General features: G+C 38.4%; 1 protein-coding gene across 1 annotated transcript; it reads right to left on the bottom strand.

The window, feature by feature from the left end:
* Nucleotides 1-23,910: 23,910 nt before the first annotated feature.
* Nucleotides 23,911-27,637, bottom strand: TAS2R16 (taste 2 receptor member 16; the record flags this gene model as incomplete). The annotated part of the gene is made up of 2 exons (XM_081147731.1): nucleotides 23,911-24,135; nucleotides 26,762-27,637. The coding sequence occupies 2 exons, from the start codon at nucleotides 27,635-27,637 to the stop codon at nucleotides 23,911-23,913; spliced, it is 1,101 nt and encodes a 366-aa protein (XP_081003857.1).
* Between the last annotated feature and the right edge of the window lie 315 nt (nucleotides 27,638-27,952).

Genomic DNA, 27,952 nt, shown 5'->3' with positions numbered 1-27,952 from the left:
TATTCCTGTTTCTCTGTTATCATCAGTCAAAATTTCCCCTGCAAAAAAATTTCATTAGTACATGGGCAAAGCCCAGGTAACAATGTTTGGATGAATGTGGGAAAGAGTACGTGCAGTGTGTGTCCGTGTGAGTGTGCGTGAGCGTGTGAACACGGTGGACATGGGGATGAGGGGATGGGCATAGCAAAGGAAGGAGGAGAAAGTGTGCTGGTTGCAAACCTGTAGTATTTAGGGAAGCCTTTGGTAGGGCAAAGTTTGCCTTTACAAAGAAATGCATGCCTCCTGGACATAGTAACTTTTTAGTATGAAATAAGACTGATGCTAGGCTTGATATTGGATCTAGAAAATTATAGAAATTTGGTATGTAATAAATTTTGTAGACTTAAAGTACGCTTATCTCTTACCAAAAAAAAAAAAAAAAAGGAGGAGGGGGGGGAGAGGGAGGGGGAGGTGAGAGGGGGAGAGGGAGGGGGACAGGGAGGTAAGGTAAAAAGTGAAAAGGCTACTGGTGGAGATTCAAATTATAATTTACCTCCTGAGCTCCAGAAGTCATAGTCATTTTCTAAATAAGCTAAAAATAAAAGAAGCACTTAATTGTAACTTGAGTTTCTAAGTGAGTTTTCTTATAAAAAAATGCAATTAAGGTTACTAACTGTTTTGTTTTGTTTTTTATTAGACAACACAAAACATTCTGGATAAAAGTACAGTTTTGTTCGTACCTCTACCTAAATGCATTCTAAAACTACATTATCTCCTAAAAAATTAAAAAAAAAACTAGCATATACCCCAGCAATCCCACTTCTTTGTGTTTATCCAAGGGAATTAAAGTCAGGACCTTGAAGAGATGCCTGCACTCCAATGTTCATTGCAGCATTATCCACAATAGTCAAGATACAGAAGCCACCTAACTGTTCATGACAGATGTATGAATAAAGAAAATATGTATATACATATAATAAAGTATTATTCAGTCTTGAAAAAGAAGGAAGCCCTGCCATTAGTAATAACATGGATAGGCCTGGAGGACATTATGTTAAGTTAAATAAGCAGACACAGAGAGTAGAAAAGTGGTTGCCAGGAGCTGTGGGGAAAGAAAAATGGGGAAGGTGACTGTCAAAGGGTTCAAAATTTCAGTTATGCAAGATCATAAGTTCTGGAGCTCACTACATGGCATAATGCCTACAGCTACCAATACTGTATTGTAGGCTTAAAACTTGCTGTGAGGGTAGATCTTTGTTAACTGTTCTTGTCACAATCACACAAAAAACAATGATAATAATAATAAAGGGAGCAGGAGGAAAATTTTGAAGGTGATGGATATGTTTATGACCTTATAGGTGGTGAGGGTTTTATGGGTGTATACTTAATTAAACCTCAAACTCATTGAGCTGTGTATGTTAAATATGTACATTTTTTACATGTCAATCATATCTTTAAAAAGTGGTTTAAAAATAAAATAAAATACTTAGTACAGGCATACCTTGGAGATATTGTGTGTTCAGTTCCAGACTACTGCAATAAAGCAAACACCACAACAAAGCAAGTCATAATCTTTTTGCTGATGAAAGCTCTTGCCTTCATTTTGTAAAAAATAAAATTAAAAAATGCACCATTTATGAAGCACAATAAAGCAAAGCATAAGAGAACAAGTCTGCCTGCATTTGGCTTTTCACAGTAAAGATATGCTGACCCCTACTTTATGGTACTAATTTTCATACTTCAGTGTTTATCTAAGTGATTTGGAATACTCTAAAATAATGTAGCTTCCTGGGTTCCACTCTTGAAATATTAATTCAATAAATAAATAGAAGCCTAAGAGTTAGCATTTAAGTATTTACTACAAATAATTCTGACTCAGATAATCTTGAGCCAAACATTAAGTCTGCCTAGTTTATAGTGTCACCAACAGTTTCCTTTTCTCCACATCTGCACCAATACTTGTTATTTGTTGACTTTTTGATGATCATTATTCTGACATGTGTAAGGTGATATCTCACTATAGTTTTGATTTGCATTTCCCTGATGACTAGTGATGCTGAGCATTTTTTTCATATGTCTATTGGAAAACTGTATGTTCTCTTTAGAGAAATGTCTAGTCAAGTCCTCTGACCATTTTTCAATTGGATTTTTTTAAATGTTGAATTGTTTATATAAGATTCCTCAAAAAATATTAAAAATAGAAGTACTACACAGTACAGTAATTTCACTTCTGGATATTTATTTTTTAAAAACACGAAAAACTAAATCAAAAAGATATATGCACCCTTATATTCATTGCAGCATTATTTATAAGCCAAGATATGGGAGCAGTAGGTGTCCATCAGTAGATGAGTGGATGAAGAAAATGTGTCAGATATATAGATGATATAGAGATAGAGATAGAGACATAGATAGACATAGAGACAGAGATAGAGATGATATAAGTAGATGATATATAGATAGATATAGATGATATAGATATAGGTAGAAGATATAGATATAAATGATATATAGATATATAGATATAGATATAGATATAGATATAGATATAGATATAGATATAGATATAGATGATATAGATATAGGTATAGATATAGATATATAAATATAGATAGATGATATAGATATAGACAATGGAATATTACTTAGCCATAAGAAAGAATGAAATTTTTCATTTGCTACAAAATAGATAGACCTAGAGGGAATTATGCTAAATGAAATGTCAGACAGAAAATGACAAATACTCTATGATTTTACTTACATAAGGAGTCTAAACCAGAAAATAAACAAACAAAACAAAACAGAAATAGACTTGTGGATATAGAGAACAAACTAATGGTTTCCAAAGGGGAGAGGGGTGGTGGTGGATGAAAATGGTAAAAGAGAAAAGGGAACACAAACTTTCTGTTATCAGATAAATAACTCATGGGATGTGGTGTACAACATAAGGAAAATAGTCAATATTGTAATAATTTTGTATGGTGACAGATGGTTACTAGACTTATTGTGGGGATCACATTGTAAGGTATATAAATATTGACCACTGTTTGTACACCTGAAACTAATATAATATTGTATGTCAACTATACTTGAATAAAAAAGAAATTTTTTAAAAAGAAAGAAACACTGCCTAAGGGGTAAAAATAAAAACTTAGGAGGTAGTTCGTAGGAAAATTCAAAGAGCTCTCCCACAGAATGGTCATCTCTTTTTCCCAAATTAAAATCAAGCCTCAATGCTCTTTGTCTTTTCTACAAAAGACTAAGCTCTCCTCTTAGGGACTCTCCCTTTTGTGTAAAACAAATACCTTTCCACTGAAGTATATAGCCCTGGATATTTCACAGAGCTTCTCAAAGTAGCTTCAGTTTGAGATGTACTCTCCAGAGGTTTGAAGCAATGATTCTATTCTCTGTCAGTCATGTGTTTTTCATGAATAAATTTTGATTTGTTCCTGCACATATAATTTTACATGCACTGGAATACCTTGTTTAAAAGGTTATCTCTTGCCCTTAAATAATTTTCTAAAGGAAATTATTCAAACAAAAATAAATAGATACTTTACTTAGTTTGCTACCAGCTTCTCACTAAAGTTTACTCTAAGGTGAATTCAATATTGAGTTTCTTCTGTTTATAGCTCCAGAAAGGAAATTATAGTTTAACAAGCACATGGGCAGCTCCTAGTATTTAATAATTTAGTGTTAAGCATCAGGATTATCATGTCTTGATCATCAGAAATGATTAGCTTGTAACACAAAATGCAGTTTAGGGCAAGAAATTGTAAAGAGATTGTGTTCTAAGACTATTTCCCAAATAATTCTGATCCAAGGAATCCAGTGGGCCTTGGTTCTGAGGTTCTGAGGAACTTCTGAAAATTCTGAATTGTTAATCTGGAATGGTTCTGAGGAATCTTTATTTTTAATATGAATCCAGATGATTCTTATGATGAAATTCAAGGAACATTGTTACAAGGTTAGATTTTACTTGTCAATGGTAATTATTATAAAAAATTACTCATTGATAGTAATGCTTTTTTCCTTCAGCATTTAAAAATTACAGAAAAAGATGAACAGTTGTTCAAGCCTCACATTGTAGATGCCCCTGATTTTGCCTTCACATGGATTTCTACCTCTAGTAAGGGGACAAAGATGCTTGATTTGAATCTGTTCCATAATCTTAACTCTTCGGCTATTTGGTGCTTACCACATTTGGCTTAGATGCATTGAATCCTTAGATGGAGCAGTTATGTTTTATACAATCTATCTTTTGACCTTGCAAAAGAGGATAGGCCTGACCTCCGCCACTGTGCCCGTTTTATGTACCCTCATCCTTGTGACTACTATATTGGTGTGTAGTGTTGGTATAAAGAATTTGATATATAGCCAGGCTGGCATGCCTCAGTGGTTGAGCATTGACAGATGAATTAGGAGGTCATGGTTCAACTCCTGGTCAGGGCACATGCCTGGATTTTGGGCACAATCCCCAATCCCCAGTAGGGGGCGTGCAGGAGGCAGCTGATCAATAACTCTCTCATCATGATGTTTCTATCTCTCTCTCCCATCCTCTCTATGAAATTAACAATTTAAAACAAAGACACGTATTAAAAAAACACAAAAACAAAATTGATATATAATAATACACTTACTTCTCTCTATAGGCACATATACAGAAAAAAAAATTTGTTTAGTGGGTGTTTGGAATAGGTGAATTATTTTCACACTAAGGAGGGAGAAGATTTCATATGGTGCTTTTAAGCTACATCAGGAAATGGGTGTATAGTTTAAAAATATTCTGAATATCATAATTTTTATTTGTAAAATAAAAATTTATATCTATACTTTTCATTTCAGCTGAAAGTGCAACAGATATTTTTTGATTGGTGGGAATATGCAGAAGACATAATGATTTTTAAGTAGAAGCAATCTCTTTCTGGAGTAAATATGAGGAGTGAAATTTTTATTTTAACAGAAGAGGACATGGTTTAAAGATTTTAAAACTGGAATAGAAGGCTTCTAGTATATTCCTTCTAATGTTGAGATTCTGTGAATTTTCACATAGTCAGAATCTCTTGTTTTAAATAATGTCCTTCATTTTCATCCCTCCTACATGCATATGTGATTGTAGTGTATGCAGAATTAAGGAGAGAAAAAATGCCTAGATTTCTGCTTATTCTGAGGATATAGAAAGAGGAAAAGAACATGCTCCCACCTATCAATGAGAAAGAGATGGATGGATGACAAAATTATAACTTTTCCTGAACCCATCAGAGAACTAAGGACACAAGACAACCGAACAGTCTGAAACCCATGCTGGGACAACCTTCTTCATGGAGAGAAGAGGCAGTGTATGGAATGGATCATCCATGGTAGAGCAAGGTAAGAAGAGATGTCAGTCACCATACTTACACCCTCACAGAGGGAAAAGCATGCCTGTCTCTAGGAACAAATATTATTTACCTCAACCTCTACTATTTGACATAAGATGTCTGACATTCAATCAAAAATTATGAAACACAAATAAAAATAATAACATCACTCTCAAGAGACGAAGAAATGACTCAAAAATGTTGAAAGTATTATATAGGGAATTTAGTTGCTCTTTAAATATAAACTTTGATTTTAAAATACCGTTAGGTGTACAGAAGAATTGTAAAGATAGGACAAAGAGCGCTAATACCTGGTTCCCCGATTGTTAATTAGGATATATAGTATGCCTATGGTACATTTGTCACAACTAAGCATCCAACTTTGAGACACTGCTATTACCCAACTTCTGAAGTTTATTCAGAATTCACTAGCTTTTGCTAAATGTGTTTTTCTGTGCCAGGATCTTATCCAAGCCATCACGTTGCATTTAGTTATCATGCTGCCTCAGCGTCCTCTGGTCTGTGACAGTTTCTCAAACTTTTTGATAAACTGGATAGTTTTGCAAGTACTGGTCAGATATTTTGTAGAATGTCCCTAAATTTTGTTTGTCTTATGTTTTTGTCATGGTTAGACTGGGTTTTTAGGAGGAATACGACAGAGGTAAAGTGTCATTCTCATTACATCACATGGGCCTTAGTCATCAGCCACAGGCCCATGCTATTAACATGACATGTCCCTGATGATGTTAACCTTGATCACATGCCTAGATAATATCTGCCAGGGTTTAGTCTGTCCAGCTTTTTACTTGCTGTTAAGAAGGAATGGCAACTTCTAAGCTCTTTACATATGGAATACAAAACTAGAATTCTATGTCATATAATTCTAGAAAATTACTTGTTTGATCTATGCTTTATAATTGACTTGCTTAGAATTTTGCAAAGTAGTCTTACAATTTTTCTACAAAAGTCCTTCTGGACAGGGTGGAATGGATCATTGGGGAGAAAAAGGAACATCTGTAATATTTAAAAAAAAAATAAATTTAACAAATAAAATAATAAAATAAAAAGTCCTTATGTTTTAATGGTTTATTTCTCTTTTGTCATTTATAATTTTGTGTAATTTTGCTTTTCCCCTTTATTTCTCGAATAAGTTACCTAGTGATCTGTCCACTCTGTTAAAATTTTCAAGTAACACTTTGATTTTATTTAACTTTTTTATGTTTTGAATTCATTAATTTTTTGCTTTTATCTGTATTAATTTCCTCTTGCTTCTTTTGTTTTTCTTTTATGGCTTTTTGAGTAGCATGCTTCATTAATTTTCATTTTGTGTATGTATTTCTATAGCATTTAAAACTAAAATTGCTTTAGTTTATCTCATATATTTGATGTGTTGTATTTTTCTAGTTGTTATTGTCAATAAATTATGAAATCTTGATTTGTGTTCTCTCTTGACTCAGATTGTTGTGTGTGTTTTTTAATGTTTTTATTGATTTTAAAGAGAGAGGAAGGGAGAGGGACAGAGAAATAGAAACATCGATGAGAGAGTTGGTTGCCTCCTGCATGCCTCCCCCTAGGGATCAAGCCTGCAACTTGGGCATGGGCTCTGACCAGGAATTGAACTCATGACTTCTTCATTCCTGGGTTGATGCTCAACTGCTGATCCACACTGGCTGGGTGACCAAAATTGTTTTTATTAGAATATTTTTAAATTTTTATATGAAAGGATCCTTACAGTTTTATTATTAATATATAGACTTATTGCATTATGTCAAATGCTGTTAATATTATTTCCATTTTGTAACTTATGTATTTTTTCATTTTGGTCTAATATATGGCCAATTTCTATAACATGCTACATGTGCAGAAGGCATATTCTCTCTTGTTAGAGTTTAGAGTTTGACACATATCTACCTTATTTTTAATACTGTTTAGCTCTCATATATTTCTCTTCACTATTTATTTTCCCCTCTCTTCTTTTACTTTGCTATTTTCTCTTTATTTTCTACTACAACAATATTGGTATTAGCTGTTTCTTAATTCATATTCCTGGAAACAAAACTTGAGCAGCATCTTGGTGAAGTGATATACTGAAAGAATGTTCTCAGAAGAAAATGAGTGAGGGATGCTGGATGGGGCATGGTGGAAAAAAAGCTGGGTAATGAAGGGATGTGGAAGCCCAGGGGAAATTCTGAGCATGAATTACACCATAGAGTTAATCTGGCCTAGGAGAGTTGATCTTTTGTACCCTGACCACTTAGTCATTAGCTGTAGGCTGCAATCTGTGGGCTGAAAATAGCTTCCTGAGGGAGGCTGTTTCTGCTTTTGCTTGTTGGCAATTCTCTCAAGAAGGGAGCACCTGTGAGCTTGCAGCAGCCCACACTGACAACAGTTAGGAGATAAGTGCATTGACTTTTGGTAAAGTGGATCAGGGAGGAAAATGAAGACCACTTACTATAGATAATCCCTGCTTATTCTTCCCTACCATTAAGTTTAAGGTGCTCTCCCTCCATTGAAATAGAATGTAGACAACATGGGAAGGAATAAAGCATGTACTTACCATCAGCTTACTAGCACTTCACATATTTATGTTACCAGCCCTGAAATTATTTGAATTTGGATTCTGGATTTTAACAAATGCCAAGGTAGCCATAGTTAATTATCAGTGTTTATTTTATATATATATATTTCCTGGCAACAACTGCTTGAAAATGTTCATGATTTATTTTCATATCCATTCTAGGTATAAAAACATTTTTGGTGATAACTAATTTTCACTAGTGAAAAATGGTAATAAATATGTAAGGCCTATAAATTATAGATTATAGTTATTTGTGTAAGAAAATTGTAAAGAGACTGCTTAGTCTTACTCTGATCCCCTTATAGGTCCCTTCCTGTGAGCCTTTGATGAAGGTTGGAGAACTAACCATGACATTTTCTCGATTCTCTGCAGGTAAGGCTCTATGTGTGACCCAGGGTCAGTCAAGCAGAGGCACCCACCAGAGTCAGACAAGAGGAAGTAAACAGTGTAGGACAGTGGCTGTGTAGGCAAGATTTGGTCTTGGCTCAGGGGCATCGAAGGCTCCCGGGGCAGCTGTGATGCAAGTTCTGTTGCCCATTCCCTAATGTCATGGATGCCAAGTGGCAGATGGTGCTGTTGGAACAACTCTGTTATATGGTTGGGCATTTCTTCTGGTTGCATTGCTTCTATTTTCCTAAACCTCCTTAAATCTATCTGCTGCCTAAAATCTTGCTGTAAATTCCTTCTCCTCAGACCATCTAAGATAAATTTTGTTGTCTACAGCTAAGAAGTAACCTAGGCAGTATCAGTAATAATCCTAACTATGACAGGATTATTCTAAAAATAATCTTAGTGAGGTAACCACATTCTAGGTTCTGCTCAACTTTATGAGCCCAGGGTCCCATCCCCATCAGTTCTCTGGAGTGGTCAAGTTGAGAAACTAACTCAAACCTTGAAACTGAGAGAAATGAGACTGAGGTGGAGATAAGCATGTATTTAAAATGACAAGATATTAGGGGAATTTCTGCCTAAATTTAAGCTACATGATCTTAAGCCTGGGTAAAGAAACTGTAACTGAGTATGCAGGTGGCAGAAATAAACCTCACATAGACAGAGTGAGTGTAGCTTTGCAGAGTTTCTCCTGTGTGTCTCAGAAAATGCTCTCAGGGTGGTGGGAAAGGTGGCTGAGCAGTCTGTATGGAGTAGTGAAACTAAGCCAGAATCCCTTTGTAACACTGCACCTCCCCCACCCCCCCTCAAGTTTTTTGCTTGGAATAAAACAGACCTGAGTCTCTTTTCCTTACAATTACTTAAGTCAGCTTTCTCAGACATAAATTAGGGTCTTGGGGCACTGAAATCACAGATAACACTGATGCATACCTTGAGTTGTTTTTGCAAAACCTCCACTAGATATAAAAAGATACTGACCACAGTCACATAAACCCCAGACTAGATGGAGCTGGAGGATTGCTCACCAGAACTCCTAAAATATATCTTTGTTAATCCAGCTCCAACCAATCAGAAGATACCCATAAACTGATCATGTATCTTTGTTTTTTTTAAAAAATATGTTTTTATTGATTTCAGAGAGAGGAAGGGAGAGGGAGAGAGAGAGGGATAAAAACAGCAATGATGAGAGTCATTGATTGGCTGCCTCCTGCATGCCCCCTGCTGGGGATCGAGCCCAAAATCCAAACATGTGCCCTGACCGGGAATCAAATCACCATCTTCTGGATCATAGGTTGATGCTCAACCACTGAGCCACACCGTCAGGGCTGATCATGTATTGAAGAACCTCATCTCCATTTTCACCCTTTAAAACCAAGTTTGGGCTTTTGAACTTCTGTAGCTACTTTGCATAGCAGGACCAATAAAACAAATCTAATTTCTCTACTGCAATTCTCCGTGTTCAGTGTTTGACTTGACTGGTGCTGGGTGGCCTAATATCATGTTTGGTTGCAGTACCAGCCACCTGTCTTAGTGTCTGGGATCTGGGTCTTGAAAGTCTTGCTGTGCCATACTCATGTATGTTACACATCCTTCTTTTACATATACCCATATTTTAGGACCCTTTGTTGTTGTTAATCCTCACCCGAGGATATTTTCCCCCTTGATTTTTTTAGAAAAAATGGAAGAGAGGAAGGGAGAGAGAAACATCAATGTGAGAGAGACACATCTATTGGTTGCCTATCACATGTGCCCCAACTGAGGCTGGGGATTAAACCTACAACCCAGATACTATGTGTGTTTGACTGGGAATCAAACCCATGACTCTTTGGTACTTGGGCCGATGCTCTGACCACTGTGCCAAATGGGCCAGGGCAGGAATTTTCCTTTTATGTTCACTTAGTGACATAGTCATGGACTATTATAATATGAAATGCCAAATCATAATGATGTAAGAGAATATAAAACAAAAACTGGAGGGATTTATATGACCTTATGACAAATCTCTCAGATAACAGTTTGAAGGATTTGTCAATATGACTAGAAGGCTTTACATTGTTTGACCAAATATCCCCTAACATGGTGTTGGGGGAAAGCCCCCAAAATTTAAATTCAGAATCATTCTGAAGGACTGACATGTAGTCTTATTCAAATTCATAAGAGCTTTAATAGGAGAAACTTACATACACAGGCAAAGCAGCTGCTCCCAGTCATGGCTGGCTAGGAAGAATCAAGACCCGTCCCAGGGCAGGTTCTCTTTTTTATAGGGGGTGAGTAGTGAAACCATATGGTGGATAGTCATGTAGACCACCAGGAAGAACAATGCATTCTTGACTTAGCAGATGATATCAAGCAATTATCACACTCTATACATTGATTAACCTCCTTCCTGGGGGCCTGACATTTGTCTTTGGGTGGCATTCTGGTTTCCTGGGTAGTCAGCCAAGCCTGAGGCTACAGAGAGTTAAGAGCCCAACATTTCCTAGACATCTTTGCTGCTGGAGTCATATTGCATCCCAGTGAGCTCCCCTACACATCTACAGACTGGGATAAACATAACAAAGTTCAAATTTGTTATCTTTTTGTTTTAAGTTTATTTCAAGAGCTGTATTACTTCTTTTTGTGTAACATGTTATAATCTGGACTCTGCCTAGGTCTAAATCTTGATTTGATTTGAGGACATTTACTCACCCATTTACTGGTTAATTCTTAGGTTATTACATTTAGAGCAGAGGTGGGAGGAAAGTTGATTTTTTTAAAAAATGTATCTTTATTGTTGAAAGTATTACAGATATACCCCTTTTTCCCCCCCCATTGATCCCCTCCAACCTGCACCCCCCCCAACAGGCCCTCCCCACACTATTGTTTGTGTCCATGGGTTATGCATATAGGCATATAAGTTCTTTGATTAATCTCTCCCCACCCACTCCCCCACCCTTGCCTCCTCACTGAGATTCATTAGTCTGTTCCATGCTTCTACATCTCTGGATGTTCCTCAGTCTATTTTGTTTATTAGATTTCACATATGAGTGAGATCATGTAAAACTGAATCAGGAAGACTCAGAAAACCTGAATAGGCTAATAACAACTGATGAAATCAAAGCAATAATAAAAGACCTCCCAGCAAACAAAAGTCCTGGTCTGGTTGGCTTCACAGGGGAGCTTTCTAATTCTTTAAATTGTAGGGTTAGATAGTTTACTAAAAAGTTTTCTAGCTTTTTGAGGTAGACCTGTAGTGCTATGAATTTCCCTCTTAGGACTGCTTTCACTGTGTCCCATAGATATGGGTTTGTTGTGTGTTCATTTTCATTTGTACCCAGGAAGATTTTGATTTCTTTCTTGATATTATTGGTAACCCATTCATTGTTTAATAACATGTTATTTGGCCTCTATGTGTTTGAATGTTTTTGAGTGTTTTTACTGTAGCTGATTTCTAATTTCATTCCATCATGATCTGAGATACTTGATATGATTTCAATCTTCTTGAACTTGTAGAGGCTTGTTTTGTGTCCTAACATGTGGTCTATCTTTGAGAATGACCCATGTGCACTTGAGAGGAATGTATATTCTGCAGCTGTGGTGAAATGTTCTGTAAATATCAATTAAATCCATCTGATCTAGTGTGCCATTTAGTCACTGCTTCTGTGTTGACTTTTGTCTGGAAGATCTATCCAGTGAAGTCAGTGGGATGTTAAAGTCCATGAGTATGACTGTATTGCTGTTGATCTCTCCCTTAAAGTCTTTGAGGTTATTATTGATAGGTCCTTATTTATTGGCATTTTAATTCTTTATGCCTATGTTTCTCTCTCTATTTCTTCTAATTACAGCTGTCCCTTTCACATTTCCTGCAGTTCTGGTTTTGTGGTGATAAACTCCTTTAGCCTTTTTTGGCCTAGGAAGCTCTATATTTCACCATCTATCTTGAAGGATAGTCTTGCTGGATAGCGTAGTCTTGGTTTCAGATCCTTGTTTTGCATTACCTTGAATACTTCATACCATTCCCTTCTGGCCTGTAAAGTTTCTGATAAGAAGTCAGCAGACAGCCTTATGGGGGCTCCTTTGTAGGTAAGAGATTGCTTTTCTCTTGCTGCCTTTAATATTCTCTCTTTGTCTTGAATTTTTAGCATTTTAATTATGTGTCTGGTCATGGGCCTTTTTGGATTCTTCTTGCTTGGGACTCTGTGCCTCCTGAACTTGTGTGACTTTTTCCTTGACCAGGTTAGGAAAGTTTTTTGCCATTATTTCTTCAAACAGATTCTCTAACCATTGCTTACTTTCGACCTCCTCTGACACTTCTATAATGCAAATATTATTATGTTTCATGTTGTCCCACAGCTCTCTTAAACTGTCCTCCTGTTTTTGAATTGTTTTCTTTTTGGATCTCTGATTGAGTGATTTTTTTCTATCTTGTCTTCTAATTCAGTGATCTGATCCTCAGCTTCCTCTAATCTGCTGTTTATTCCTTCCAATGTATTCTTTATTTCTGCTATGTCATTCTTAATTTCCTTCATAGTTTCCATATCTTTTTTCATGCTGTTGAGCATCCTTACAATCAGTATTCTGAACTCTATATCTGAGAGATTGCTTATTTCCATTTCATTTAGTTTTTTTTCTGGAGACTTCTCTGGTTCTTTCATTTGGGGCTTATTTTTTTGTCTATCCATTTTGGCTGCCAGTTTGGGTTTGTTTCTATGTATTAGGTAGATCTACTAGGACTCTCAATCTTTTTGGAGGTTGTCTGGTGCAGGCCGATATCAGAAACAGTTTGTGACTGGCCCTGAGTACCCTGTTTGGAGCTATCCATAACCCTCGGCTTGAGGTCTCCTCTTCTGGGGCTAGGTGTGGTTGGACAGGACCAAGATTCACATCAGTCTGCTTTTCCAAGGCCCAGGTCTAGAAGCATATCAGGCAAAGACTCAAAGCACTCTGAGGTCCACCTCTGGTTGCAGGCTAATTAATCTGATTCTCTTAATGAGCCTCAGGCTGTAGAAACTCTTCTGGGTAGGGCAAGGGGTTTTCCAGCAAGGTAGGGCAATTGCTTCCCTCCCCAGGCAAAAGTAGCAAAATATCTGTCTGAGATAGATGTCCTTTGTAGTATGGGAGAATGACTCGGCACAAGAATCCATAGGGGTGCCCTCTGAGCTCTATCTCCAGAGCCCACAACCCTAGATTCTCCTCACACAGCTCCAGTCCATCCACTCTGCCTTCCCTCTGCTGGGGCCCAAGGTGAGTGGCTACATCTGAAACTTTGTGTATTGGCTCTTTAAGAGGTTGCCTGCATTTCTAGCCTTCTCTTCATAGCAGACAGAAACACTGCTGCTTTTCACAGCCAGATGTTATGTGGCACCATTCTCAGTTCTAGTGCTCTTGGCTGGGAAGCCCAGCCTGGGGTTTAGGCTCTAAAGTCCTCATTGGGAACCCCCCCTCCCCGCAGCTGAGATATGCCTCCAGGCCTTCAGCTGCTGCCTGTGGGAACCCAGCCAGTCCTCTCACACCTCTGCACTTCCTACCAGTCTCTATGCGGTCTCCACTTTTCCTCCTTGGTTAAGAGGGTGCTCTCCAGCTCATCTTCAGTTGCAACTGATTTTTTAGGATGGTTTTGCTATATTTTAGTTGTAATTCCAGTTTGGTCCCAGGAGAGTGTCAGTGTAGCTTCCACTCTGTCCACCACCGTCTTTAATCTCAGAAAGTTGATATCGTAGTTTCCCCTTCAGAAAACAAAATTATTTCCAAGTTCTTGGAGTGGGCTTCATTCAAACCATCAAGTACTGACAATACCTATTGGCCAATATTCTCAAGAAATATCTACTTACACAGTTTATCTTTAGACTTAAAGAATGAAGGTTTGTGGTATATATCTTTCTTCTAATTTTAAACTTAAATTTTAAAATCTATTTCCCCCTGCAAATGCAAGTGATTATCCCGTCATTTTGATTGTGAGTTGGCTATGTTTCAGTTACTTACATCTAGCATATTTTAATAAAAATTAATTTTAAAAAATCTTAACAGTTAGGTTAAAATTCAAAGAAAACTTAATTTATGATAAGGGATTATCTCTTATCTAACCAATGAAATCTATCATTTATATATATTTTCTCTAAAATATTATTTGAAGAAACTTGGCACTGTAACATAGTTTATACAACTATATGTCCTTGCCACCAAAAGTAGCAAAAAGTGAATTCATAGTTAGGATAAATTTTTTAAGTTTTATTTGAAAAATAACAAGTAATTTTAAAAAATGTTGTTTTTGGAGTTTGAGATATGGCTAATAGATTGTAAATGAGTCTCAAAGATTCTATTAAAAGCTCTGTCTAGGCAGACCAAAAAAGATACATTTCCTTGTTATTTAGAAGCATTTTGACATTATAATAGTCACAGGAATAAGCTATTTTATACTGATTGTAAATATATGATCCTTTAGACTTTATAAATAAGAGTTCCCAAACTCTTTTCTTTAATGTGCATTTCTGGAATAAAAGTAAATCTGGATAATTTTTTAAAATCAGTTTACAATCACTGTAATGTCATGATTGTTTTATTACTACAATGCTACTTATACTATTATCTTTGGTAGCCTTTCTTTCTTTTCTTGCTCTTTCTTCTCTTTCCTAAAACCAATTTCTGGAAAGAACTTGCCACAATTTACAACAGAAATGCATGAACAATGAGGACCATTGACACAAAATAATTACACCATGAACAAAATAGAAACACAAACATCAGAATGAAAGGTAGAACAGAATTCAGTGTTTTGCTCATGAGTTCATGTTGAAACTGGATAAGTCAGAGTTTTTGTTGCCTGTCATGACAAGAACCAATAAGTAGAGGCAAGGATTAAATCTTTATGGGCACTTTATTTAGATGGCCTGTAACATGAGAAGATGGCAGGTTATGTACCCTAAAAGACCATCTTACATCTCATCTCAAGGTAACCTTTTTCATAAAGTGAAGAAAAGTGTAGATAAAGGGTTTGGAATTCAGGGAAAATGGTTAATCAGACAAAAGCTTCAGTCCAGCAATTTTCTAAGTATCCCTTCATCTGCTGACTGGTGATACTTTTTTTAAAATCATTTTTTATTTTCAGTTACAGTTGACATACATCATTATATTAGGTTCAGGTATATTACTCATGACCAAAACATAACTTAATACATGATCATCCCAATACATCCCACACCCATCCAGCAACAAGCCTAGTTATTAGAATATTATTCCCTATGTTGTACTTTACATCCCCATGACTATTCTCTAACAACCAATTTGTACTTCTTAATTCCTTCACCTTTTTTACCCAGTCCCCCAACACCCCTCTAGCAACCAACAAAAAGTTCTCTGTATCTATGAGTCTGTTTCTGTTCTACTTGTTCATTTTGTTTGTAGATTCAATTGTTGATAGATATGTATTTATTGTCATTTTATTGTTCATATTTTTAATCTTTTTTCTTCTTCTTAAAGAAGACCCTATAACATTTCATAGAATACTGTTTTGGTTGTGATGAACTCCTTTAGCTTTTTCTTCTCTGGGAAGCTCTTTATCTGTCCTTCAGTTTGAAATGATAGCTTTGCAGGGTAGAGTAATCTTGGTTGTAGCTCCTTCCTTTACATCACTTTGAATATTTCTTGCCATGCCCTTTTGGCCTGCAAAGTTTCTGTTGAAAAATCAGCTGACAATATTATGGGAACTCCCTTGTAGGTAACTAACTGCTTTTCTCTTGCTGCTTTTAAGATTCTCTCTTTGTCTTTAATCTTTCACATTTAAATTATAATGTGTCTTGATGTGGGCCTCTTTGGTTTCATCTTGTTTGGGACTCTGTGTTTCCTGGACTTGTATGTCTGTTTCCTTCACCAAGTTAGAGAAGTTCTCTGTAATTATTTTTTCAAATAAGTTTTCAATTTTTTGCTCTGTTTCTTCTTCTGGTATCCCTATGATGCGAATGTTGGTACACTAGGCACTCGAGGTGCACCACCCCATGTGGATTATATACCCTTCTGTAGTTGAGTCCTGATTGCTGTTGGCACATCAATGAGAAGGATTTATTCAGGCTGATCAGCTACAAGGACTTGCTCACCACTCATCACCAATCTCCAAACACCTTGGAGGATTAGCTGTTCAGGAACCCACTGCACAGAGCAGGACTTACTTCAGCAGGGCTCTAGTACCTGCTAAGTCTGCCCTTGAGTGTGTCACTTATGAAGGTGGTTGGGTGTTGGTGCTTCCACCTAGTCTGAAGCTGTCCACTGGGTGCACTGGTTCTGGGGTCTCCCAGGAGATGCAATCCAAGATCAGCCACCCTCTGTGCTCTGCCCGGGGCCACCAGGCATAATCTACAAAGCAATCTGCAGATGGCTGCTTCTTGTGCTGGCTTTGGAAATGCCTAGGTGAGGCCACGCTGTGAACTAAGTTTGGCTGCTGCTGGTGAGGGGACTGAGGCCACTGAGCATGACATATGGGGCTTGCTAAGGCCAGATACTGCTTGTTTGAGATATTTTAGGAAAATCTGAAGCATAATCCAAGACAGGCCATTACTATGGTAAAACCACTGAAACAGTTGGGTGGGCCTGAAAATTGTATGGGGCAGGGTCTCAAGTAACCACCAGGGTGAGGCAGGTTGATGTAGTCTCAGATAGGGCACTTGCCTGCTGGCTCTGTGGAGGAAGGGCTCATCAAAATGGCTTTTGTCAACACTTGTGTCTTGGAGAAAGCTGCCCCTCCAGTTCTCTCCCTGATACAGGACAATTCAGTTCCTCCCCCTATGTCTCTCATGCCTTTCAAGTTGCTGTTCTCTGGAGCTCAAAAGGAGTGAGTCTGAATGAGGCTATGTAAGGGCCCTTAAGAGGAACTGCCTGGGACTCCAGCAGCCTCTCTCTCACTCAGTCTCAATTCCCACTGGTTTTCACAGCCAGAAATTATGAGGACTTCTCTTCCTGGTGCTGGAACCCTGGGCTGGGGTGCCTGGTGTGGGACTTGGATGCCTCACTCTTCAGGGACGACCTCCACAGCTGAGATATCTCTCCCAATTTTTATCTGCCAATTGTGGGTGTGGGGCCAGCTTGTTTCATGCCTCCACCCCTCCTACCAGTCTTGATGTAGCTTCTTCTTCAATTTCATAGTTGTAGGACTTCCATTCAGCACCATTTCAGGTAGCCATGAGTGATAGTCTGTAGTTTCATTGTAATTTTAATGTGGTTGTGGGAGGAGGCAAATACTGTGTTTACCTACACCGAATCTTGGTTGCAAGTTGACTGGTGATTCTTTATCTGCATCCTGGGCAGCTGACCTTCTCTCCCTGGAGCACAATGGCTCAGATGCTGTCTTGGTTGCTTGTAGTCCTCCTGGGGCACAAAGGTCAAATTGCTTGCAGGTCTCCTGAAGCCAGGCAGATCCAGTCATACATTCTAGTTCCTGGAACAATATCTTTCTACATCATTATTTACCAAACCTATTAACTGTATAACTAAAGTTAACATTTTTAAGTTCTTGTGTTCCCCATCATTCTCCATTGTTAGATTTTAACAATCTTATTTCTACAACATTAGTTTCACGTGGAAGTAATCATTTTGCTGTTGAGCATGTGTCTTAGCATTAGAATGTCTTGTATGGGGTTTAGGAACACACGTCATTGCAGACCTAGATAAGGGGGCACATTTTATGCAACAAGAAGCTAAGATACTAAAAAAGATGAAAGAATAAAAGCAACAAATGCCTCTCTAAGACTAGTAATGCTAGGCAGCTAGGAAGTTAGTTTGGACAAATCAGTACCAAAGGACCCCTCTCTTTGCTTTATCTTGGACATTACTTCCTTTACTTGCTTTACTATGAGCTGTGAATTATCAGTCAGGTTGAAACAGCAGAGTCCTTTAAATTTTTCACATCAATGATTATGTCCTAAAAAGAGGCAGTCTATAGCTGCACAATTTTCTAATACCGCTTCTCTAACTTGCCCTACTTCTTGACTGATGGCACTAATGGCTTGTGAGGTGTGGATGAAAAGGAACCACATTTCTTACATTAACAGAGGTGACATTCAAAGCTTTTAGCATGGGACAGTCTAATCTACTTATTTCTATATTCAAAGAGGTTACCATGACTGGCATTACAAATGTAGTCAAGGATCTACATTCAGCAGGGCTAAAAAGGTGCAAATCACTGTTAAAATCAGGTGCAAATTAGAGTTCTCTTCAAGCCCAGGGGGAGTGGGGCTTCTGAGGCATAAACACCGTGAGTCCCAGAGAGTATGGTCTCCCTGGAACTGTTTTCTGAAACATAGGAATAAACAGTCCTTCCCTATATTAGACACCATCTTGCAGGCAATTTAACATGACCAAAGGCATCAGAAACATTAGTGGTGGTGTTGCAACTCATCTCCATGCCCATTGAAAACATAAAACAGTTTTTAGTACAGTTGACAAAAGTTGCACATTCTCTAGCTGGGGCTACATTAGTGACTTTTAAGGAAAACATTTCCTTGTCCTTTAGAGTTACCACAGGTCCCCAATTATAAATATCAGAGTAAGTTATGGTCTTAGTGATATGCTGAAACAAAGAATAATTTCCAAGGCTTTCCAGGGGAGTACAAACACATACAAGATGTGAAGTGAAAGTTTCTTCAATGTAGGTTCCTCCTGCAGTACAAATGTTAGAGATGTTTAGAACATTTTTTGCTAAATATACCCAAATATTTTCATCTCGTTTGAAAGGAATAGGTTCTTCATAACGTGGGGTTAAACAAAAGTAATGAAAAGAATATAACTCATTGCTTCTGAAAGATGACTTTCAGGTCTTCTTGTGGTTCAGTGGGCCATTGTTCTTCCAGTGCTTTCTTTACTCCAGGGTGATGAATCCAAGGTTTTATGCCTGCTAATTTCACTGTGGTTGGGGTGGTGAGGAGTACATCGCAAGGTCCAGTCCACCTTTCTTCTAGTTGGCTCTCTGGGGATCCTGTCTTCTAAGTCTTAGGTAGCATCTTATCTCCAGGCTCAAAAGAATGCAGCAAACCTGTGCAGGCGGGGTCTCTAATACAAGCAAGGTCATTAATTACAGCTAAAGTCTGACTTAAATGCTCTACATAATTCTTTATCTTCACTTTTTGTCATTGTTGTTAATCCTCACTCAAGGATATTTTTCCATTGATTTCTTTAGAGTGGAAGGGAGGGAGGGGTACAGAGGGAAAGAGAGAGAGAGAGAGAAACATGGATGTGAGGGAGATACATCGATTGGTTGCCTCTGGCACTGGCAGCAAGTGGGGCCGGGGATCAAACCTACAGCCTAGGTACGTGCCATTAACCGGGAAACAGTGCACAGGCTGCCCTCTAACCACTTAGCCACACTGGTCAGGGCTTCCTTCACTTCTTCACCCACATACATATCTCCCACCCCAATCATAGCCTGAGATGGTCACCCAAATGCTATTTCATAAGGACTTAGATGAATCCGACTTCAAGGCAACACCCCTATTCTGAATAGGGCAATAAGTAAAGCTGGATCCCACTGAAGGTGAGTTTCTTGACAAAGTTTCTTGGCTATATCTTTATTTAAGGTTTAATTCATCTTCTCTTCCTTCCAAGAAGCCTGGGGTCTCCATGCTGTGTGGAGTCTCCACTTGATTCCTAGAAATTTACTAACCTTTTGTGTAATGTCTGAAACAAAAGCAGGTTCATTATCACTCTGATGCTGCCAGGTAGGCCAAAATGGTGAATTATTTCCTTCAGAAAGGCTTTCACTACCTCCAAGGATTTTTCAGCTCTAGTTGGATAGGCTTCTACCCATCCTGAACAGGTGTCAACAGACTAATAAATATTTCACCCTCAGAACCTGGGCATCTGGGTAAAGACATTGTCCTTGGCATTGTTTCCCTTCTTTCTTCTGATGGGGACCTGTCTTAACGTTGTTCTTCTGGCACACAATACATCTAGCTATTACTTTTCATATTGCTTTAGAAATTCCAGGACCTGTGAGCCACAGTTTGATATAGATGGTTAATGAGTCCCTTCCATCGTGAGTGGCCTCATGCAAATGCTTTAGAACTGGCTCTACTAACTGTTCAAGAAGCAGTATAACTCCTTTCTTATTGTTTCTCCATCCTTGATAGGGATCATCTTCATCAAAGCCCCAGCTCTTAGCTTTCTCTAAATCTGCAGGCAAAATTCAGGGTCAAATTGTAACAAGTCTAGCACAGGTACCAAGAGCATTATAAATGTTCTTTTAGCAGCCTCTTTTGCTGTTTGATCAGCCAGATTGTTTCCTTTAGCCACTTCAGTGTCCTCTTTCTGATGCCCAAGGCAATGCATAACTACCACCTGTAAAGGTACCTAGACTGCTTCTAATAATTTGAAATTTTCTGCTGCAGGTTTAATTTCCTTTTTATTGGAAGTTAATAGTATTCTTTTTTTTCAAATCAAGCAATGTGCATACAGAATTAGGAAAGAGTCCCTTGACTCGGTATACACACTCTCTTTTTGCGCAAAAATTCTAGTGCCCCTGTCAATGCAATCCATTCAGCTTTCTGAGCAGAGGTTCCCATTGGTTGTGCCTCAGCCTCTGCTATTCCTTCAAGAGTCTCAACTGCATCCCCAGCCTTTCTGTTTCCTGTGTCCATATCACTGTTTCCATCTGCATATAGAGTGCAGTCTGCCTCTTCTAGAGGCTGGTCCTGTAAATCAATTCTGCTAGAATAAACCTCATCAATTATTTCAGCACAATCATGCATTAGCATGGCAGAGTTAGGCTCTGGGAGAAGGGACACAGGATTTAACTACTTACAGTTTTGAGGGAGACATTGGGATTGTTGAGAAGAATTGCTCAGTGCCTGCCCATTCAGCAGTGAATCACAAATTCCCCTCTAGCTCTAGTAGGCTCAGTACTTGGTAGAGCATAAATGGTGATAGGCTGCCCCAAGGAAAACTTTCAGAGCTCACAGGTGGCTGCCGCAGCTCTCAAGCAGGCTGGCCACTCCTGGATACACTTTTTCCCCCCACTGTTAGTTTTACTGGAGATTTCTGGGGGGTGACTTTAATAGGTTGTTGTAATAATTGAACCTCTGGGCCTCATCACTCATCATTGGAGCTATTGTTTTATCCCAGTCCTCAGCCCTGACCCTTTTCCCTCTCTTGGGACACTCATTTTTCCCAAACCCCTTTCTTTTGCAATATGTGCATTGATCAAGGGTAAGGGTTTTAGATAGGGCTTGGGCACCTCTTGCCAGCTGATTGAATTGCCCTGAGACCTATTCCAAGAAAATAGTGGCTGCTTGGGTCTTTTTCTGTTTTCTGTTATAAACTTTGAAAGCAATGTCTACCAATTGGGAAGGATTCATGACTATTCATCCCTCTCACTTCTGAAGTTTCTTTCTGATGTCAGGTGCACTTTGAGAGATAAAGGCCATATTCACCATTCTAATATATTCAGGGGCTTGTGGATCCAAATCAGTATTTTTTTATAGGTATGGCAGATTCTTTCAAGAAACTCATAGGGGTCTTCTGTGGGCTCCTATTGTACCGCCTGCACCATACTGAGACTTTTCTGCTTAGGGACTCCTTTCTTCAGACCCTCAAGAATGCACCTCTTATAATGCTCTAAGAGAGGAAGGCCATTCACATTATGGTCCCAGTTGGGCTTGGGTAAAGGTACTGCCTTAGTAAGGTTGGGAGCCCCGTCTGGATTTTCTTGGTGCAGTCTTTGAGCCTCTTCATTTGCCATATCCAATACCAACCTCTGCTCATCCCTGTAAGCAAAATATTCAGTAAGGCTTGTATGTCTGCCCAACTGAGATGGTGCATGGCAAAAACTGTCATAACTCAGTCATTTTAGTAAGATCATCGCTATAAGAAGGAATTTAGTTTTTCCAGTTTAACAGATTCAACGTAGAAAACAGAATATGTGCACAATAATATCCAGCGGCTGGCCTTCTGGCCTACTCCCACTGGAAGTCTTTGAAAGGGCATTGTCTTGGCTTGTCTTCCACCAAATTTGGTTCCCTGGTGGGTTCCAGACTGAGAGACCAGTTCAAACTCACCTCCTCCGGCTTACACAGCTGAGTAAGGAGGAAGATCCCCCAGGGCCAGAGGAGTTGTGGGAACCAGGTTGGCAGATCTCCCTTATCCCTCTCTTCTGAGCTTCTGCTCTCTACCACAGGCAAATTCCCTTTTCTCTGGGCAATTAATATATTTCCTTTTAATCCTGCATCCTTATTATAGGATCAACGTCATAGAAGCTTGTTCATAAGATATTTCCTCCCATTTCCCTGATCTTTGACAAAGCAACTCAAGTTGCAAGATAGTATAATATAGTGACCAGTGCTCTCTTGAGTCCATATTATACATAAGCTAAGCAGTGTTACAATAACCACCACTCTTGGCTTTCCCTGTGTCATTGACAGGACACATGCACCCCTGAGAGTTTTCTGTTTAAACTTGGCTCTGAATCTTTGCAAGTTCCTTCCTAAAGCAGACTCAAATTTCTAGAATATTCATTTTAATAAAAATACATGAATACAAATAGAACATAGTTATTATTATTATTTTATTTGGCAAACCTTCCCATGTAGTTTCAAGTGTATTAAATAGGCCCAATTAGTTAAAAAGCTACTCTTTTATAAAGAGAGAGAACAAATCTTTGAGGTGTTCCAGGGGCCCATTGGAATGACTCAGAGTCATTTCTTGGTTAAAAAAAATCTCTTAAAATTTAAACTCTGGGAAGGTTGTCAAACTTAACCAAAAGATCATAATATGAACTATTTGTAAATCAGGTAAAACAAACACATATTTTATGGTCATAACTTTAAAAGACATCAATCAAACTTAAACTGGTTTTAATATTAAATATTTTGTCCAAACCACAGGATCCTGCTGAATCTATGTATTTAATTTCTTTAGGTAAATAAAATATTACATTCTAGTTATGTCATTTGGAGGCAGAAAACACACCACATATAGTAAAAAAAAATTAAAAAAAAAATTATTTTCTTTTTAGTCCTAGGTTTATAAGCATAGGTCAACCAATTAGCCAAAACTCGCCCCAAAGGGCTGTTTCCCAGAATGGAGGACCCCCCTCCCTACATCCTACCAGACAATGCTCTGTAAGATCACACAAACCAAACCAGAAGGTACCTTTATTCCTGACGACTAATCTAAGTTAGAACATGGGACTGTAATCCTGAACCAGAAAGCACAGCAATTCAATTGAAAGTGAAGGCAACAAAGGGGAGTGCCAAGAGTCAGAGAAGGAGTCTCCAAGTAAAATCACTAGTCAGCTGCTGGGGAGTCTCCAATTCTGCACCCAACTCCCCCCCCCCCCCCCCAGTCCAGACAGCCAATGAGACTCCCTGCCAAATACTCAGACTTACCAAAGAGTCCCGAACCTGTCCCAACAGCGACACCAGGATATGAAACTGGAAAAGTCAGTATTGGTGCTGCCTGTCACTACTAGAACCAACAAGTAGAGATGAGGGTTGAATCTTTATGGGAGCTTTATTCAGTTGGCCCACAATCTGAGAAGCCGGAGGGTTATGCACTCTAAAAAGACAGTCTTACATTTCATCTGAAACTGACCTATTTTATACGGCAAAGAAAAGTGCAGGTAAAGGGTCTGGAATTCAGGGAAAACGGTTAATCAGACAAAAGCTGCAGTCCGGTGATTTTCCGAGCATCTGCTGACTGGCGATTCTTTATCTGCAACCTGGGTGGCTGATGTTCTCTCCCTGGAGCACACTGGCTCAGATAGCATCTTGGTCGCTTGTGGTCCTCCTGGGGCACAAAGGTCAAATTGTTTTCGGGTCTCCTGAAGTCAGGGCAGGTCCAGTCATATGTCCCAGTCTCTGGAAGAACAGCTTTCTACATGCATTAATTACCAGGCCTATTAACTATGTATCTAAAGCTATAAAATTTTTAACTTCTTGAGTTCCTCATCACTATGTACAAAGGTATTGTGATCAAGCCCACAATTTAAAGCTGCTCTATCTGGATTTAGGTAAAGAGACTCATAATGGCCATGTTGGCTGGAAAACTAAGGATTATCAGAGGTAAGCTCTGACCTTAGTCTTTGGTTTAGCTCCTTCTGAGAAAGGAATTTATCTCAGGGTCATTTTATAAGGGGGACATAATACACAGTACCTGACAAGAAATCTCAGAGAAAATGTGGAAGTATTTAACATTTTACTGACTTTTATGTCTTGTGTAATAAATTTATTGAATAGACAGCTCAGATGAAACAAATTTTTCTTTAACCAGTGCCTTCAAACATATTCCAGAGATCATTCATTCTTTCCCATCTCTTGATGGCATCATTGATTCCATAGGTTTGTCATTTGCAGGTTATAAAGAGTCTAAATAAAAACATTAATGTTATGTCTAATTAAAGTCTTCATCTATCCCCCTAACTTAGGTCTAACAGAAAAGTTGGAGACTACCAGGGAAGAAAGTGGGAATTCAATTTTTCATTCCTCTACTGCCTCCTCTTTTTCTTGCTTTTATGGGACCATGGAGTTGAGGAGGTGGAAGAAATAAAAATTAAGTTTTAATTGACTGGTGCTATTGTAATCTGGCCATTGGTGCCCTCTGTTGGGGAAGGAGCCCAAATGCAGGCTGTTTCCTATTTTTCAAGACCCTGAGAGGTTCACCAAACTTTATCATTCCTTTGTAAGAAAGAGACACTTATCTGCTAAACTTCTCTCAACTCTTGCCCCACTGTGAAACCTATAGCTTCTTTCTTATAGGGAAGTTTAAAGTGATAAATGTATATATTAAGAAAAGAAAGATCTCAAATAACCTAATGTTACACCTCAAGGAACTAGGAAAAGAAGAACAAACTAAGGCCAAAGTAAGCAGAAGGAAAGACATAACAAAGATCACAGCAAAAATAAATTAAATAGAAACTAGAAATACAATAGGAAAGATCTACAAAACTAATAGTTGGTTTTTTAAACAGATAAAATTGACAAAACTTTAGCTAGACTAAGAAAAAAAAGAGAAGACAAAATCAGAAATGAAATAGGAGACATTACAATTGATACCACAGAAATATGCAGGATCATAAGAAACTATTATGAGCAAAATTATATACCAACAAATGGGTTACCTAGAAGTAATGAATAAATTCCTAGAAACATAAAAGTTACCAAGACGGAGTAGTGAAGAGTATATAATCAGACCAATAATGAGTAAGGAGATGAAATCAGTTATAAAATATAAAGTCCCAAGAAAGAAAAGTGCAAGACCAGGTCGTTTTACTGGTGAATTCTGCCAAACATTTAAAGAAGAATCAACATCAATCTTTCCAAACCTTTCCAATAAATTAAAGAGGAGGGAATACTTCCAAACTTATTTTGTGAGGCCAACATTACCCTCATGCTAAAACCAAACAAGAACACTGATAAACATACATGCAAAACTTCTCAACAGAATATTAGCAAACCAAGTTTATCAGCATATTAGAGAGATCACACACCATGATCAAGTGGAATTTATCCCTGGGATGCAAAGATGACTCAACATACATAAATCAATAATTGTGATACACCATAGTAATATAATACAAGATAAAAATCAACCGATTATCTCAGTAGATGCAGACCAAGCATTCGATAACGTACAACACCCTTTCATGATAAACCGCCTCAACAAAATCAGCTAAGCCTCAATCTGGGAATCTTTCCAGAAAGTTCATTACAAATTGTATTACAATAGACAGGCAAGAGTCCTGCCAACCGAAACCATATGCAATTGACCCAGTTAAGTTGCCAATATTTGGAGATGTTTTGGGATGAACCTAGACTGAGTATGTAGTTTGCTATTCTGGGGAGAATATAATGTCTTACCAATGAAAATAAAAGAAGAGTTAAGCTTTAATTTGAATTTTAAAGGAATAAAGGCCCATTATTTGGAAGAGAAACAAATAAGAAAAGTTATGTCATTAGATAAAGGTCCAGAAGCAGCAGAGAGAAAGAAAGATGACCAGGCATTTTCTTGATTAAATTTAGGAAAATTGATTAATTGAGGCCTTAGCGTGGGGAACTTTTAGGGTGTGACAATAAATTCTTGTGGGGGAGCTATTTATATTAATGTGCGAAGTAACTTGCAATCATGAAAGGATAAAGTAAATATAATGTATGGGCACCATGGTTTTGTCTCTCTTGTGTATAATACACTGGAAGTAAAACTCCAGAGGTAGAGAAGACTAAGGAGAGATGGGGCAGTCATGAGAAAGCTGGGACCAACCTGGGGACTGTGAAAAGGAAAATGAGTGGCATAGAATAGAGAAAGATTGATAGTTTGGAGATGAATGGCTGTGGAAATGGAACAGAATGAGGCTTGCTTGCATTTATGGCACATTCCTATCACATAGGGGACTGTCAAGAGTAATGCTGGTTGTTAGTATTAATTGCATCAATGCAAGCTCCCATTTGCTCAGGGTCTCGTTGTACCCAGTGTCTCAGGCAGCCTCTAGGCCATGGCAGCTTACCTTCAAAACCTTTCTCAGTTGAGGGCTGCTTAGCGTTAGTGAAGTGGAATGAATAGAGACTATAGCATAGATGATAGTTTCCCAGGCCCAGAACCAGACATTATTGTCTGGTTGGATGTACGTAATGGAGACGATTACGGTCAGAAAGTAAGAGGTGAAGAAGATGAGAAAGAAGGCGAGAAACCGCAGGGCGCTGGAGTGAGCTTTTATGCTGGAGTTGCTGTGGCCAGTGTTGTGATGTTGTATCTGCCCCAAGTGTTGGGACAATGAGGCTATGAGCAAGATGGTGGAGGCCAGGAACAGGAGGAACGGAATAACCAACAAGACCAGCTGCTGAAATGTGTAAAACTTGTCCATAGCTGTATTAAGTCTCTTGGTCTCAGTGCTGTTTCCACGGAAATGCAGCAAGGAGAGTAAATGAATCTTGATGTGTTGTCTAGTAGCTGAAACAGTGATTGCCACACAGGAAATCAGCAGAGAGCCCAGCAACAGCCGGGGAACCAACCTCAAAATTCTCCACCTCAGCCAGAGGAAGATGGGGTGGGTGAAGGAGGCGACTTTGACACAGTAGATGATAGCAAGCAAACTGGTTAACCAGAATGTAAGAATATTAGTAAATTCCCAGATGATTGGTAAGTACCACAGTACACAGTTAGAGTAGAAGTAGGAACAAAAGTTGTACAGCACTGATGAGCACTGTAGACAGAAGCGGCAGATGCCCAGGCTGATGAGAATCATGTCCACGGGTGACAGCCTTTTGGCTTGCACCCACTCTCTGCTCAGCACTGCAACAATTAAGCTACTCTGCACAATTATTGTCAAGGACTCCAGCAAGAAGCTGATCATGAAGAAAACAGTGAGTTGGTTGAGTATCATTCTTCTACTCTGAAGTATCTTCCTGCACACAGACTCAGAGTCTCTGCAATAATTTCCAAGTAGGAAACACATTCCTGGTCTCACTATTGTCTCATGCAAGAAAATACCTCCCTGTGGATGCAAATTTTCCTGAGCTCATTTTTGATTTTGCCATTTTCATATCTGCAGAATTTGCTTATGATTTGCTTGGTGGTTTGTTATCAGGCCTGGATTCAGGGAAATGTTATTTGAATGTGGATTTTTGATCCTGAGTTGATTTGATTATTCCCATAAAACACCTATTTCATAAACATGCCATTGATTTCCTCTTTATTT

This window comes from Miniopterus schreibersii (genome assembly GCF_964146895.1).
Source record: "Miniopterus schreibersii genome assembly, chromosome: 9".
Lineage (NCBI taxonomy): Eukaryota > Metazoa > Chordata > Mammalia > Chiroptera > Miniopteridae > Miniopterus > Miniopterus schreibersii.
The sequence above is the reverse complement of the archived record's forward strand: the minus strand, read 5'-3'. Positions and strand labels throughout refer to the sequence as shown.